This window comes from Strigops habroptila, chromosome 11 (assembly GCF_004027225.2).
Source record: "Strigops habroptila isolate Jane chromosome 11, bStrHab1.2.pri, whole genome shotgun sequence".
Lineage (NCBI taxonomy): Eukaryota > Metazoa > Chordata > Aves > Psittaciformes > Psittacidae > Strigops > Strigops habroptila.
The window spans coordinates 17793323-17809603 of record NC_046360.1 but is presented as its reverse complement, the minus strand read 5'-3'; the positions used below and the strand labels follow the sequence as shown (position 1 = coordinate 17809603).

Here is a 16281-nt window from a genome sequence, read left to right as displayed (position 1 = left end):
CGTTCTTTGCTAATGCCAGTCCAAGCTGATATCTTCGCTTGATATCTTTGGAACAATCCTTGTTCCTTGCTGTGGCTGGGCCATGAGTGTTTGGCCTTTTTTGTTCTCTGTAATGAACACCCGGAACAGACACCTACCTGTTTGTTGCAAAGTTGAGCACAGAATTATGTGAATGGAAAGTATCTCCAGAGTTGTCATGAAAATGGACTGTGAAGGTCAGTGTCACACCCAGGGGGAGAGCCAGCAACACCTCTTTGTTCTGCGTGTGCAGAACAGGACTCATGGAGATCCTCAGGTATGAGATGGGGCAGACCTGTAAAAACATCAGCAGTGAAAAGCACATTAATAAGCTTCTTCTGATGCCTCTATAAAGTCATCTAAAAGGGCTCTTATTATGCAAATATCCAAAGCTTCCTCTATGAACCATTTGCTGTATGTTTAGCCATATGGCAGTTCTGAGACATGGAGCATTTGTCATCAGCACATGAATGCCACAGAATCACAGAAGAGCTGAGGTTGAAAGTGGGCTCTGGAGATGGCCTAGTCCAGCCCACCCTGCTCAAGCTGGGTTACCTGCAGCCAGGATCACGTGCAGGCAGGCCCTGAGCACCTCCCAGGATGGAGCCTCCACCCTCTCTCTGGGCAGCCGGTGCAGTGTTCAATAGCCACCACAGTAAAGAAATGCTGTCCTATGTTCAGACAGAATTCCATGTGTTTCAATTTGTGTGTGTTCCCTCTCACCCTATCATTGAGCACTGCTGGGAAAGGTCTGGCTCTGATTCCTTTACACCCTCCCATCAGATATTAGCATTCTTCTCCAATAGCACTGGGAATTGAAGCAAACAGTAATGATGTACAAACACACACTGCAGACTTCAGAGACCACATTATCGTCCTATAAATTAGAACTGTTAAGACTCCCTGGATATGCAAGACCACAAGTGGCCCCTAGACTTCTCTCCCTGTAATTCTTGCACTAAAAAGTGTAATTCATTCTCCAGTTACCAGAACAGGAGTAACGTGGAACGTATGTGAGAGCGAGGGGATGAAATGGTCACTGTTTCCCCAGTGCCCTTGCACCAGGTGAGAAAGCCAAGATGAAACATGCAGTTCCTAACAGCAAAGGTTTGCCCAGCAGAGGGAACGTGAGCAATAGCTGCAAAGCTGTTCCCAAGGGATCCTTGCCAAGCGACACCACAGACACTACAAACCGCTGCTCCTTGAACTGGCCATGGTGGCCCCAGGGCTCCCAGAGGTGGGAAGGAACAACACCCATGTTCTTCCCTCGAGCTGTGCTGGAGGGGGTTTCTGACGCATCTGGCTGCTGCTGTGGCCAGGCCATCAGCCCGCAGGCACTGGTGGTTAGAAGTGAAGTGTGACAGACAAAAGCAGTCAGGCCTGGCAGTGTTCAAGGCCAGGTTGGACACAGGGGCTTGGAGCAACCTGCTCTAGTGGAAGGTGTCCCTGCCCATGGCAGGGGGTTGGAGCTGGATGAGCTTTAAGGGCCTCTCCAACCCAAAACAGTCTGATTCATGATTCTATGATCTGACAAACCCCAACTGGTCAGCAGGCTGCATCTGCTTGCCTCAGTGCCTCTCCTTAACCAAGACAGAAGTTAGGAATTGCTCCAGATCCTTCAGAAATGCCTGCTAGGTTATCCAGATGTGCACACCCCATGTTTCTGCAGTAACACTCCAGCAAACGAAGTTTGTCTGAAGACAAGACTCCACAACAATTTTGTGGCTTTGTTTTTTAAATAACATATTACTACTATTCTTGATTAACTTATCTAGGTTAAACACCAAAATTACCCAACAAAACCAACAGTATCTGTACTTCCTGTTACAGCTGTTGGAAAATAAATAATGGAAGGATATACAAAGCAAAACCCCTCAAATGTATACAGAAAACTATTTTAAAAGAAGCCCTCAAGCTTATCTTGTAGGAAAATCCCTTTTTTCTGACCTAAGAGGCTCAGCTAAAATGTAAAACTCTGCAATCTGAAAATGTACATGTCAAAACTTAAAAAGGGAAGGACAAATTTGGCCTCAAGCAAACAGCATCTTTGGTGAATCTGAAATAAATAAAGAAGTGAAAGGACTATAGTATCAGTGTACCCAACTGTTTGCTCCACAGGCTGACAATCAGGTAGAACATCAGCACACAGCAGCATCTGCCCAAGCAGCTGAGGTTACAAGCCAACCAAAACCCCATTTCCCTGACAGATTTTCAAGCTTGCTTTACTTTAAAATCTCAGGAACTGTCCCGCAAGGGACAACAGCTACATTTCCTATTGATGAAACCAGCTATTTACTGTTGGAGCATCTCAGTTTTTAATGTATTTTCAGTTAAAACCCCTGAGTTGGGTACAGCTGGTGCAGATGAGTGCTTAGCTTGCTGCCACACTAAGCACACTGTCACTGCTCCCTTGTACCCTCCTCCTCAGCTTATGTAAGATAGTCTGGTTTTGAGCAAAGCTGAAGGTCTCAGTGTTAAGTGATGCTGCTGCAGCACTTTGGTTCTTAATTGTGTACAGTTGTAAACAGACAAACAAGAACTTATGAAAGGAAGGACGGCGTGAAGGAGAGGGCTCTGTCTTTGAATGACACAACAGATCCAAGCTCAGCCCCTGCTCTGTCACAAGTTTTTCTACATGGCCTTCAGCAAAACCACTCAAACTCTCAGTTCCGCATCTGTAAAATGAAAGCAGCAGCACTGTGTTACCTCCCAACATTACCTGAGGTTAAAATTATGGTCTCTATCGAAGTATTATAGCCCTAATGAATACAGGAAAACAAAGCAGCTGTACCAGATGCTGAACTGAGATGGTTCCTGCTACAAAGAGCTCACAAGTTTAACATCAGAGTGCACTGACAGCATAGTTCTGCAATATCCTGTGTATGGAAAGGATGCACAAAGAGGGAATTTCACTCCAGTACCACTATGTGCTGACAAAATGTCATCTGACCCAACCCCAAACTCATTAGATGTCTTTCACTCAACAGATCCAGCAGTGAAGGGAAGAAACAAGGTCATCTGGAGCAGAGCTGTAGAAATTCACTGCCACCACCTCGCAGCAGGAGTGGCATTCCTGAAACTAAGGCACCACTTCTTTTTCAGTCTCCAGCCAGGAAGACAGACCTACACGCTGTCCTACAGACAAAGGTGAACATTATGGCAAAAAACCAAGCCACTTCACAGTGATTAAAACAGATAAACTTACAACGGATTCAAAGTCACTTCTCAACTTTATGTCCTTCTCCTTTAGCTGGGCCACAGGAAAGGTGCTGACAGAGTAAAAAGGGACAAGAGGAGGTGGAGCAGTATCACAAGGCTCATGTTGCCGGATGAAGAAAGTTCTTGGCACAAGGGCTTCTGAACAGAAACGAAGGACACGTGTTCCCTTGTGTCCTACATGCCCAATGAGTAAGATACATCTGACTTCAACATAACAATGCTCAATCATCAGATAAAGTTTTGAGAAAGATGTTCCATTAGACTGAAAACTGCTGAGTTTTGCTACAGCTCCATCCTTCCCTGAAGCATCCCCATTTCAGTGTGGCTCAGGAACACGGGGCAGCCCTCGATGTGCTCCTTGTCAGCTTACCAAATGCAGGCAACAGCAGCTACATCACTGCATCTGATAAGATGGGATTTCTCATACTGAGATTCTCCTTGTATGTAAAAGCTTAGCTGCTGGGAAACAGCAGAGAAAATGACATTTTGAGGCACTGTACCATTACCTCTCTGGTATCTTGAAAATCTAGGCCTCACTTAGGTACCTCCCAACAGATGCTGCATTTATATTCATTACTCCAGATGGTATTTACCTTTTACACACACTGTGAAATACATATTCATGACATTAACATTTCTTCTTTTATTTGAACTTCTGTAATTACCAGCCTTTTAAGAGATTTTTAGGACCATTTCTTTTCAGAAGTGAACTTCAAAATGTGCTGTTACCATCCCTGCTGTAGTAGCAAAGATATACTTCTTATGGAGAACTGCAAAGCAAGAGAGACAATACTACCTTAACAGTAGCTACAACGGTCTGGTTGATCCCAAACGATTCTTGTGAAATCACTTCAATTGTTGATGATCCTATCAAAGACCCAGAGTTAAGGAAACCTGTCTCATCGATTTTTACAACAGGAACTTTATCTGGTCCATCCAGGACACGGTAACTCAATGAAGCCACTCGGTCCCTTAAGAAAAGCAAACAAAACAGTTGAATGAGTAAACCCACATTTACACCAATATATTGTGCAAAGCTAAAAGATGACTATTTGATATGTGGATTTTTCCACATGTCTGCAATAAAAGTTGAGCAGCCTGTGTTCTGGAGTCTAGGAAAGAAAAGCTGGAGTCCTGATTCAAGCTCACTTGGAAGCAGTCTTGTCTGGCTTAGGCGTGTATTGCAGGCTAGTTCCCATCCACTGCCCTGCAGTGCCATCATTCACTGATGTAAACTTGATTCCAACTCATAATGGCTAAAGCCACAACGTGCAGCTTCTGTGCTATTTGCTGTAAACAGTATTAGAGGGAGATTAGTCTGCCAGGGCCAATGCTGGTATTCGAGACAGAGTGAGGGGCTTGATGAAGTGGATCCCATCAGTTTCCTGGGAATGCTTTTCTAGACAAGGTTAATTTTTGGAGTAACTCTCACCATGGCATTTGTGTATTAATAAAGAGAGCAAACACATAAACTGCGATTAAGGGGCACTCCCAGACATTAGCTACTTCTGAGTGTCATTTAGCACATCTTCTAAAAGATCTGTGAGTGAGTTTTTCTCCTGCTCCCAAGCTCCTCCATTGAGATAGAAATACTCTACTTGATCCTAGGAAAAAAGCATTAAAACTGGATTTTAGTTGCCCTTTTATTGGCAATAGTGTAATTGGGTTTAGGGGTTGAGTTCAGACATAAGGGCTCCACCACTGGATAGTGAAGATAATGGGACAAAGACATGTACGAACTGCTCTCTGGCAACTTCATGACTAACTCGCTCAGAAGAGGAAGGAAATCAATATTAAGTGACTACAAATGACAAGGCTCCTATACAACTGTTTCAAAACAGATTCTGAATGGCCATGGTCACTGGAGCTCCAGTGAAACTAGAAGTTCCCTCCCCTTAAAAAAGGAAATGCATCCAATTCCAAGGCCTCAGCCTATGTCCTGTTGTCGATACCTGCACATTCTCCTGCTAGGAAAACAAGCTGTCAAGCCTGAAATGAGTCTGAAATGTCAGTCTTTGAAAACAGACTATGTAAAAATGACTTCTCATTTGAAAAGGACATTTGAATCTCAAAATCTAGTCATAGTCTCTGTGCAAGAACTACAAAGAAGTATATTCCATAAAGCCTTGATCACCCACAAAAAACTCCAGTGGAAGTGGCCACTGCTTCAACTGGCTCAGCATCTTTTGAAGTACGGATCTAGAAGTTCCAATACTGAATTAATTTCCTAGCTACACTCTAACTAATACAAGACTTGACAAAGTCTGAGTACAGATAAGATACTATTAATCACCAGAGAAGTTGTGTATGATACAGATGTACTGTGATATGCTTTTTAAAAGCTTACTTCAAACAGAATTGCTTTACAGTTTTGATAAACTGTTATCACACACCACAGTGTGAAAACTGATCACTAACCTGTTTGTCTGAAGTTTAATAAAGGAATTTGGTGACATTAAGATCTGCTCTGCTTCTACTTCTGGAGTGATCAGATGAAGCTTTTCAAACACCTGGAAAATAAAAGCCATTTTCAGCTACTGTTGTGTGCAGCAAGTCATTTATTTCCATTTATTTCACCTTCAAAACAAACCAGCCCTCACAGAACTATAACATGCTTTTGTTCTTTACTTTGTATAAAATATATGGTAAAAAAGAAAATTAAACATGAATATTTGAGAAACAGCAGCAAAGTTCTTTGACAGCTCTAACACTGCTTGTCCACAAGACACCTCAGTTTCAGGTGGTCTGCAACAAAAACTCACTCCCACGTTTCATTCAGGCATCACACCCATGTGTGACTGTTCAGTTAAACCTCACCGGCTCGGGGAACTTGGAGGCTTCCGAACAGCAGAACATGATACAAACAAGAGTAAGGGCTCAAAGATAACCTAAGCTGGAACTACTCCTTTGCATTTCAAATTGCTAGCTTTAAATGAAGACTTGAATTCAACTCTGAAATAATTAAACCATTACCTGTGAGGATCATCATCATACCTGAATTTGGATTTCATCAGACAGTTCTCTTGCCATGTTGTAAAACTGATTTGCTGCAGGATCAAGGACCTTAACAACAACTTTCAGGCCTGTTCTTCCCTTTACTCTGCCATGAACATCCATTGCAAAGTTGTATTTTGCAGGGAGCTGAAAAGAAGCCTTGAACAGGAGAAAGGGATTAAAGTTTTACTCATGGAAAGAATTGACACTGATGCAGAGGGAAGACCAGACCCGAGGCAGACAATCACTCTTTGAGTAACTGGAACCAACATTATCTTCTCAATTTCCACCACGGGGCAGTTTCCTTTTCCCAGGACACACATACACGCAAGTACAAACACACACGATTTACCTCGCTGTGTCTTGTCTTGATATCCAGAATATCCCTCTTGGTGACAGACCAGTGGAACGTTAATCCTGGCACTGCATTGCCAAATGAAAAAGGAGTCTGACTACTGGTGATGCCCATTACATAAACTGGCATCTAGAAATACAGAAACCACCATTCTTGGTTAATTTTAGGATGCTAACCAAACCTGCACACAGCAAATAAAATTCAACTTAAAATTCACTGCTCATGAGATGGTATTTCTTACAAAGCAAACGGTTTGGCTGCTGTATGTTACAAGAATCATGCAGAAGATTCAACCACCAACTTTGATGCATTCTCACTTGCTACATGCTCTACATAAAACAAGCACCAGTTTTCCATCAGGAAAGACAAGCTTAGTAATTCATTTGTCCCATTTGTAGCTTCAAATCAGTTCATCTTAGTTAAGTCAAACTCTGTAGTTTTCTAAATCTTTGTCCAGATGATCTCCCTTATTAACTCTGCTCTGCACATCAACTTCCTCTTCCCACTCTCCAAATTAAGACACCATAACATATAAACACAAACCAGGGATCTTGCAATCCACTGACCTGGGACCAACGAGTTAGAATTAGCAGCCATTTTGGAATGAGAAACAGGGCAAATGCAGCCTCTTATAAACTAGAAGATAATCTGAACAATATCTGTTGCTCTGGATATAGCAGACATACAGTAGATTTTTAGCATACAAAGGAATAAAGTCTCCACTGCAAACAGAATGAAGAGGAGAAAACCCTTCTCCAGATTAAATGATGCTTCTTCAGCAGGCCTGAATATCTGAAAATCACTCTGGTGTAGAAGGTAAACTTGTCCTGATTTCTGTTCTGGTATGTTCAACTCTGGAGCTCCTCCACTGACAGCACATTCATTCCTGCAGCAGCAGGGGTACCCCTCAGAGCTGCAGTGCTATTATCAGCTGATCTGGTGGGAATGGGCACAGCTTGCAGGTCAATATTTTAAGGCAATACAAGCTAATCACAAATGGACTAACCTGTGTTGCGGTTTTCATTCGTGTTATTGGTGCATGAATTCTAACACCTGTGAGCTGCACTACTTCAACTTCCACTTTGTCCTAAAAGGGAGGAAGGGAAGACACTGTAAGCACTCATCAATTGTGAACCACATTTCACTTTCAGGATCTATCCACTGTTTTGCCATTCTATCATCACTATTGCCGTGTCAGTTGTGTGTAACTTATCATGGAAAAGACAGATGGACAGGACTGCAAAAAGCTACAAAAGCATTAACTTTTGATAGGCATTGAAAAATGAGTAATAAATCCTGGAGGTAAAGGAAGACATTGAGAGAATTAGAAGGAAATGCAAATTGTAAGCAGCAAACAGGACACTGAAGAATAAAGGATGGTATGTGCAATATTCTGATGTCTCCTCTTCACAAATCCTGACATTCCTGATAGATTTATTCCTATCTTGTACACTGGGGAGGAAGAGGTCAGGCCTGGATCTCATTGGGCAGCAGATTAGCTTTCAAGTTCATTCTGCTTCCTGCCACTGCATCAGGGCAGGCTGCTGCCCCCACGTTACAAGGCACAGCTATATTTATATGTATTTTTAAAATAACTTTGTCTCCTCTTGGCCTGTGGTGACATCTTTCAAGCAGAAGATCTCCGTGGTGTGCAGCAGCTGTCCTGCCTTGACCTCAAATGAAGAGGCCCAAGTTCTGTTGTCCTGAGCCTCATGACTCTCGTCGCCTGAGCCTCAGGGCCATGTGCTCCCTCCTGCCCAGGCCTGCTCAGCAGCCCCTCACGCTCAGCTGGCAGGAAATTACATGGACACAGATTCTGATAGAGCATCAGGCACTCATTCCTTGAGCTTCACGGATGGATTCAGACCACAGCACGGGATCATAGCTTTCTATACAGCCTGCCTATAGCTTAAGAGACAACGTGTTTCTCAGGCAACAGTTACCTTCTGACTTCTGCTGGCATAAGATGCTGCTAAACTGTAACATGATGCAGGCAAGGACAATCTTCTGCTGTTTGAGAAAGACTTCTTTACATGGGCTTTTCTAGATCTACTGATCAATTCTAAAGATATCAGACCACTCAAAGGCTCCTAGGTGATCAGTAGAACTTTATTTTAAGGTACAGCACGATTTAGCAGTATCTATTATCGCCTGTGTCAGCACATGCTGTAGTTTACAGGCAAGGGAGTAAGAAACACCAATTTTTCATCTCCTTAAGGAAAACAGGGAAGTGCACAAAGTAACATTACTAGCCAGGGACTATTCACCCCTTTTGAGCTAAACCCATGGATTAGAGAGCCTCTTCTAGCCCCAAACCATATCATAAAACATTACCTGAGATACCACAACAAGCTTCCCTGTCTCTGCATCAACAGCTTGCACCACTCCTGTCACCGTCCCATTCCCGACCGCCACTCCTCTGACAAGTCCTGTGCTGTTCACTGATGCAATCTTATCATTGCTGATGGAGAAAATGATGTTGGACTGAGGCTGAGGGCCTCCTTCTGAAGTAATCTGTAATGAACAGCACACAGAACAACTAAAATCAACCTATCAGACATTTCTTCTGGTTAATGTTACAGGGTACGCCCCTTCCCAGCACAGCACCACAATGTCTTCAGCAAGCAAAGGCTGAACCTTCCCAGGGTATCTCAAGGCTTATGTCTCCTGTACAGTGCTCCCTGCATGATGCCAGGCAGGGAAATGCATGAGCTAAGCACAGAATTGGACTACGTGCTCCATAGAACGCAATAGGCTGATGCTACATCCAGTCCAGAAAGTTCCAGAACAATTCACCTCACTTTCTCTTCACCACACATGTTGCAGCTCTGCTCTGTGTTTCACTTTGCAGAACAAACTCACTGTGCTTAATTTCGTCGATGTGAGAGATTTAACAACCCTGTGCTGGTGTTTAACACTGGAAAAGCTGACACTCCTGTGACAAAATAAATATAAACCCTTTGATCCAGCAATACAGGAAAATGGAAGGTGACTCAAGAATGGAGCTATTCTTGTTGGGAAGAGGATTGAGTGTGAAGACAGCTGAACTGCCAATTAAGTATCTACTTCTGAAAAATAAGTTATATACATTGATTTTAAAATAGAAATTACAACAGAAAGAAAATAGGTAAGATGCCTTACCTGAATCATGGCCCCAGTGATCAGGGTCACTTTCCTTGGCAGCAGTCTAAATGGGGGAAAGACCTACAAACAGAAATATGGATACTTGTGTTCACACTACATCAATCAGGTGAATTATGTCACAAACCAGCACATACAAGTGCAAAACTGGGTCTTCATTTGCTTAATTACAGTAAATTGAGCAAGTAGAAACTTAACTCACCAGGTGCAGTGACAAAAGCTACCAAATGTGAAGCAGACTGGCAGTTGGGAACTTCTGGACAGAATGATCTATTTTTTTCTGGCAAATTAATAACTATTCTATAAACTAACAATGATTTACTGTCCCTATTCTATCATAACATAGATTCTGTTTATGTATATATTTTATCTGAAATTACTTACTTCGATCTGCTGTGGAGCAGAGTTGATTCTTTGTCCTCTCTTGTCAGCAACAGTTGCCATAAGACTCGTCTGACCAATGGCCATCCCATGGACAAGAAAAGCAGCAGTGTGATCATCGAGAGTTTCACTGAGTGGGCTGCAGCAAGAAACACAATAAATTACGTGAATAACAAATGCAAAGGACACGGTGCATAGCAGTTTTATTGTAAGGATGACCAAGTGACTGTCCTCAGCAAAATTTCACATTTCATAGAATCACAGAATCCCAGACTGGTTTAGGGTGGAAGGGACCTTTAAGGCTCATCCAGTTCCAACCCCCTGCCACAGCAAAGCTGCCCTACATGGTGGATGCAAATACACACACACATTTCCCATAGAGAGCAGAATGAGTTTTACCAATTCCTTTAACACTAAAATCCACAGTTCAGAAATTTTTTTTCATTTTAATTATTGTGTTCAGAGCTTGGGAAATAAGGAGGCTCGAGGCAACAGGATGATACAGCCTGCCTGTTCCTAAGGGGTTAAGGAACAGACAGAATGAGTCTGATAACATCAGATATGTCTTCACAGAGTTCTTCACCTGACATTATTTGCCAAGTCACCGCTTCCAAGATGCATAAGGCTCCATGAAATATTACAGCATATGAGTACAGACTCATTCAGCAGTCTACAAGATTTAGACCATTAGCTTAGGCAATTTTCCTGACAAACAACCATTTTTTTACCATTTAAAAGGTAATTAAAACTTTACAAAAATAACATAAATAGGAACTCAGTCACTGATTACTACCATGCCTCTGAGGCAATACCCTTTATTCATTTGTTGCTTATTCTGCCAATCAGTATATTTGCAGATTAATAAAAAAATCCATTAACTTACACAAGTGACACAATTTGAGATGCTGCCTTTAGCTTTAGATCCATGACAGCAAAGTATTTTGCCAGAAAGGGTTTCTTAGAGTCATCCAGAACTCTGACAAAAGCTTTAACAGTTTTCCCAATCTCCACCTGAAACACAGACACATCCAGTCAGTTTTCATTTAAACCGTTCTGATTTACCAGCATCAACATTTTCATTTTATTTGGTATTACACTTTCAGCAGGGTATTAGAGATCAAGCCCCAAGGTTAGATTAGCACTGATTTTAAAGAGCGATCACTGCCAGCTATGGTTAGACTCAAAAGAAATAAAGGAATTCAGGGCTTTCAGCTGGCAAGGGCATAATTAAAACATCCAGATCACACAGATCAACACTGGGTCTGTGTGAGACTTGCGCAAGCTGGCCAGTGAGTGAGGTGGGTTTGGTAATTTTTAAACCATGACATACGGAAAATGCCCTTGGGGCAAAGCCTACTCCTAAAAGGATTCTCTCATGGACTTTACACAACAGGAGATGTAGATTACCATGTTCAGATAAATTATGAATTAACACTGCTGTGTAAATGCAGAACTGAGATTGCTGCCACACCAAACATGAGGAGACATCACATACTGACAAACTTACAGCTAAAAGGAGAAATTTGGGAGGGGAAAACAGAAACATGGGGAGTTTAATCTATTTCTCTGAGGTCACACTGGCGCAGCAGAGGCCCCAACCACCACATCGTGTTATTTTGTACACGTCTCCTCTTTACATTCACGATCAGCACAAGGAATCAGGGCAGTCTGGATCAGGCAATAAGGCTGGTTTCAAAGCTGCCCACCTTGTCAACAACTCGGACATACAGCTCCTGGATATCAGAGACATAAATTTCAGCTTTGGCTGGTGCAGGGAAAGCCAAACACAAGTCGTGAATCATCACAGTCACCGATCCTGGCAGCAGGGGATGCACCTGCAATGCCAAAAGAAAATTGTATTATAGCACTTCTCATTTTCACTTGTCTGTCATTCATAGGATAAAACGTACATCACTTTCAGGGCAGATGCAGTTGGATGCAGAAGTCTACCAGCCTTAGACACAGATAATCCTTCCACCAAAGTAAAAGTAAAGCTGCTAAATGTATGTAAAAAGTATCATGCTACCGAGCTAGAGCAAACAGCTGCTGGGCAGCAAGTGAACTAATGTATCTTAACCTAGCAGCATTCTGGCATCCTGTTATTATCCTTCTGCCACCAGAAGGACAAAAAACCACAACAAACCATTCAGAACAATGAACCTTTTCTTAGCGGAGTGAAAAAAATCTGCGATAAGGAATTAAAACCACCAACCAAGGACAGAGACTATGGCTGCTAAAGCACTGCGATTGCTTCCCACAGGGTTCACGCTTTGCAGTTACTGCTTTCAATCTGAATGAACCACCAAAATCTGGTGGTAGATCTTCCCAAGAGGACGACTGACAAATCAGGTATTTCCTTGATACAACTGTTATTATTTTATGGTTTTTTTACACAAAGAATGGACACGTTCCACTTCACTAAATACAGTGAGACTCAAACAGTGAGAAGACCTCTGCTCACAAACACAGGCCCTCAGAACTCGGCACCAACCCCACAGCCATCTCCACACCCTTGCTCCAGGCCATGCATCCACACCTTGCTCACAGCCTCTCTGCAGTTCTCCTGCTATTTGCCTGACCTTGCCCCACACCTCAGGGACAATCCCAACTACTCTGTTTCCCTTCACAGGTCCCTCCCCTTTGGCCAGGGACAGCGCGGATGTTCGGTGCCCTATTCTATGTGCTCACCCAGCTATGAAGGTGAACTCTGAAACAAGGGGCGATGGACAGGCAGGCCCCTGGTTCAAAGGAATGCAATATAATTCACAGCATTACTTGGCAGCACTTAGCAGCAGTGGGAAGAGCTGACATTTTGTGCTTTGAGGGCACGCTCTGACTTTTACCTCAAAATAGAAAAGAATATAAAGTTTTAATAAACGTCAGCTTCCAGAACAGCAGCAGTTCCCAGAGCGGGTGACTAATACAGGTGCTGGGGGCATGTATTAGCACACAGCATGGAAAGCAGAGAAGGGATGTGGCCAGGAGGAGGCAGCCAGCACAACCACAGGGAGGAAGATGTGATGGAGCTCAGTTTGAGCTGAGAGACCAGAGGAAAGAAGCTACCAGAGCGGAGGGCAGAAAGGGGAAGCAGGACTACTGCAAGCTACGAAAACTGTTCCTGTCCCAGCCACCTCTTCTGTTCTCATCTCCTACTCAGTGTACAGTCCTATTGCACTGTCTACCACTAGTCACTCTATCACCCAGATCCAGAAAAGCTGCCGTGTCAAAAAGAGAGTAAGAGGTATAGAATTTATCCTTGGCAGCCCCAGTAAGAAGTCTGAGAATCACTGCCCTGCAGAACTTGAATTCAGCTTCTCAGAATAGTTGACTATCAAAACCATCCTGTATGAACTTGACTCCACTGATAACTGCCATGGCATCAGCCTGGAACTTGCTGACTTCCTACACTATAGTTTACTTGCATCTCCTAATGGAAAAAAGCATAAAAAAATATGGAGATCAGATATCAACTCTTTAATAGATATTTATTTTCAAAATCAGGATGAAATATTGTGATAGCAAAATATCCTGAAATGCCAATAGAAGAATCTGAAGGTTTCAGAAGCACTGTTCTACAATAAATATTTTGATATTATTCTAGAAACCAACTAATCTTTTGTAAAGCACTTCTGAATAATTCTGTCACAGGATTTTTCATTTTGTGTTTATGAAATCAGGAACATTATACTGCAAAACTGTAATGGGTGAAGAACAGCTTTATCTTGTACGGAGTATACAATCCCAGACTGGTTCGTGTTGGAAGGGACCTTAAAGCTCATCCAGTTCCAACCCCTGCCATGGGCAGGGACACCTTCCACTAGAGCAGGTTGCTCCAAGCCCCTGTGTCCAACCTGGCCTTGAACACTGCCAGGGATGGGGCAGCCACAGCTTCTCTGGGAAAAGTCTGTGCCAGCGCCTCAGCACCCTCACAGGGAAGAGCTTCTGCCTCAGAGCTCATCTCAATCTCCCCTCTGGCAGGTTAAAGCCATTCCCCTTGTCCTGTCCCTACAGGCCCTTGTCTAAAGCCCCTCTCCAGCTTTCCTGGAGCCCCTTTAGACACTGGAGCTGCTCTAAGGTCTCTCCTTCAGGAGCCTTCTCTTCTCCAGGCTGCCCCAGCCCAGCTCTCTCAGCCTGGTTCCAGAGCAGAGCTGCTCCAGCCCTCGCAGCGGCTCCGGGGCCTCCTCTAGACTCTCATCACTACTGTAGTGAAACAATTTCCTACACCTGAAATTGCCAGTGCAAAGATCCCCTGCCTGAAGTTTGACTGTGACAAAGAAACTCATTCAAGATTCAGCTATTACCTCTCCATCCACATGTACTTTAAAAGGACCGATGAAATTGCAGCATGATTTTCAGACTGCCAAAAAGACATAAAGTAACAAAATATTTCACTCACCAAAGCAATACCTTGAGTTTCCTCATGAGCCACTCTTACGATATTTGGAACACTAGTATTAATGAAAAAATACCCAGAACCTTCTTTGATGAAAAGTTCTGCCTGCAAAGCAGAAAGGCATCCAAAATTAGATTGCATCTTTCTAATACATTGCTAAAACTGGCAACCTTACACATATTATACAATATTTTGATCTTTTTCTCCCTGCAGTTAGAAAGCACCAGAAAAATTCCTTACCTGTATGTCAGGGTGATTGTAAATGGAGACATCAGTAGGGCTCACTTTTACATCTTCCACTAGCATTAGTTCAGTAGTGGCAGACACTGGTAGAAGAGGTTCATTCTGGAAGAAACAATTCTAGTTGTTATAGCAAACACCGAGAGTCAGAAAACAGGGCAAGTGTCTTGGATATGCAGGGAAGGCTGCTGAAAGCAGATGAGCAAAGAGGCAGAGCTGGAGAAGTTTATGCTAAGAGAATGTCCACAAGATCTAGTAATTGGCTCAGCTGCTAGAGGTAAGGTCATACACAGCACACACTGTGGTATTCTGCAGCTCTGACCAAGACAAAGGCCTGTGCCTTAGAGATGCAGCAGGATCAGTTTATCAAGTCTGACACAACAGACAGGTGTGAACTCAGAGACATGCTGTGGGTTCACATACAATGATAAAGCATAAAGACGGAATGTTTTCTTCTACTTCAAGCTCATCTCCTTAGGATTCTTCCTAGCAGGCCACCAAAAGAAATTCTTCCTTAAGTGTAAGTAAACAAACACTGGACCAGATGCAAGCTTAATCATTCACTCATAACAATATCAGCTTAAAAAGGGAAAATGTTTTTCCAGAGGAAGTTAGTATTATGTACCCATTTCACCTAATTAGTAGAATTACTTCCTTGATGTAGAAAGCTTGTCATCTTTCCCTAATGACATAATAGGATGCTCCACATAAACATGGAACAATGACGAAGACATCTTAATATACCGTCTATTAGATTTTTATACTTCTTTCTTACAGACAGAAATGGAAGTAAGTATGGACAGGTTTGAAAGCAGAATATAGCAGTCCAGTTCCAATGCTTTGGAAACAAGTAAATTACCTCATTTAAACAAACAACACATGAGCCTATGTAACTGTAGCAGAAGTGGCATCTACAACTATTCTTCAACTGTTAAACATATTCCTCCTGAACTTAAGCACAGAGACTAGAACTTAAGAGAACTCTGGTGCCACTTCACATCTATGTATCCCACTCTGAAATACAATAACCTTCTCTGAACTAGAGGCAAAGTTTAGAGAATTCACTTTTCTAATTATCTCTAAATGTAAGAAAGAATAGTGAGTATTAGTTTAATAAAGCAGAGCACAGTGAATTACAAAATGAATCACAGAATAGTTTGGGTTGGAAGGGACCTTGAACGTTCATCTAGTCCAACCCCCCTGCACGAGCAGGGACATCTTCACCTAGATCTGGTTGTTCAGAACCTGATTTAGTTGATTGCAGAACCTCTCTCAAGAGAAAAAAAAGATACAGAACCAAGTATCTTCAGTGGCAAGGTAACTGTGTCCCTAATTTTGACAGTCAAATTATTCAGTGGAAATGCACCTACAGCATGCTTCCCAACAAGAGCAGACTGTAAAACCTCACTAACAAGACAAGAACCAACTGGCAACACAGATCATCTTCCAAAGACGTTGACCATCCAGACATACTGACCATACCAACCTCGGACATGCTGACAGAAATCTAGGCCATGGGATATTTCCCATTACTAATGCC

The 16281-nt window shown here is 42.7% G+C and overlaps 1 protein-coding gene across 1 annotated transcript in view; it reads right to left on the bottom strand.

Moving 5' to 3' along the window:
• NUP210 (nucleoporin 210) overlaps window positions 1-16281 on the bottom strand; it is a 66254-nt gene that overhangs the window by 10798 nt on the left and 39175 nt on the right. Inside the window, exons 19-31 of the mRNA XM_030501215.1 lie at window positions 14742-14846; window positions 14505-14606; window positions 11815-11943; window positions 10992-11119; window positions 10112-10247; window positions 9728-9790; window positions 8921-9100; window positions 7593-7673; window positions 6584-6715; window positions 6232-6390; window positions 5656-5747; window positions 4034-4208; window positions 138-313 (exon numbers count right to left, since the gene is read on the bottom strand). Of these exons, the coding sequence (XP_030357075.1) occupies window positions 138-313; window positions 4034-4208; window positions 5656-5747; window positions 6232-6390; window positions 6584-6715; window positions 7593-7673; window positions 8921-9100; window positions 9728-9790; window positions 10112-10247; window positions 10992-11119; window positions 11815-11943; window positions 14505-14606; window positions 14742-14846 (1658 nt within the window). The remainder of the gene's footprint in view (window positions 1-137; window positions 314-4033; window positions 4209-5655; window positions 5748-6231; window positions 6391-6583; window positions 6716-7592; window positions 7674-8920; window positions 9101-9727; window positions 9791-10111; window positions 10248-10991; window positions 11120-11814; window positions 11944-14504; window positions 14607-14741; window positions 14847-16281) is intronic.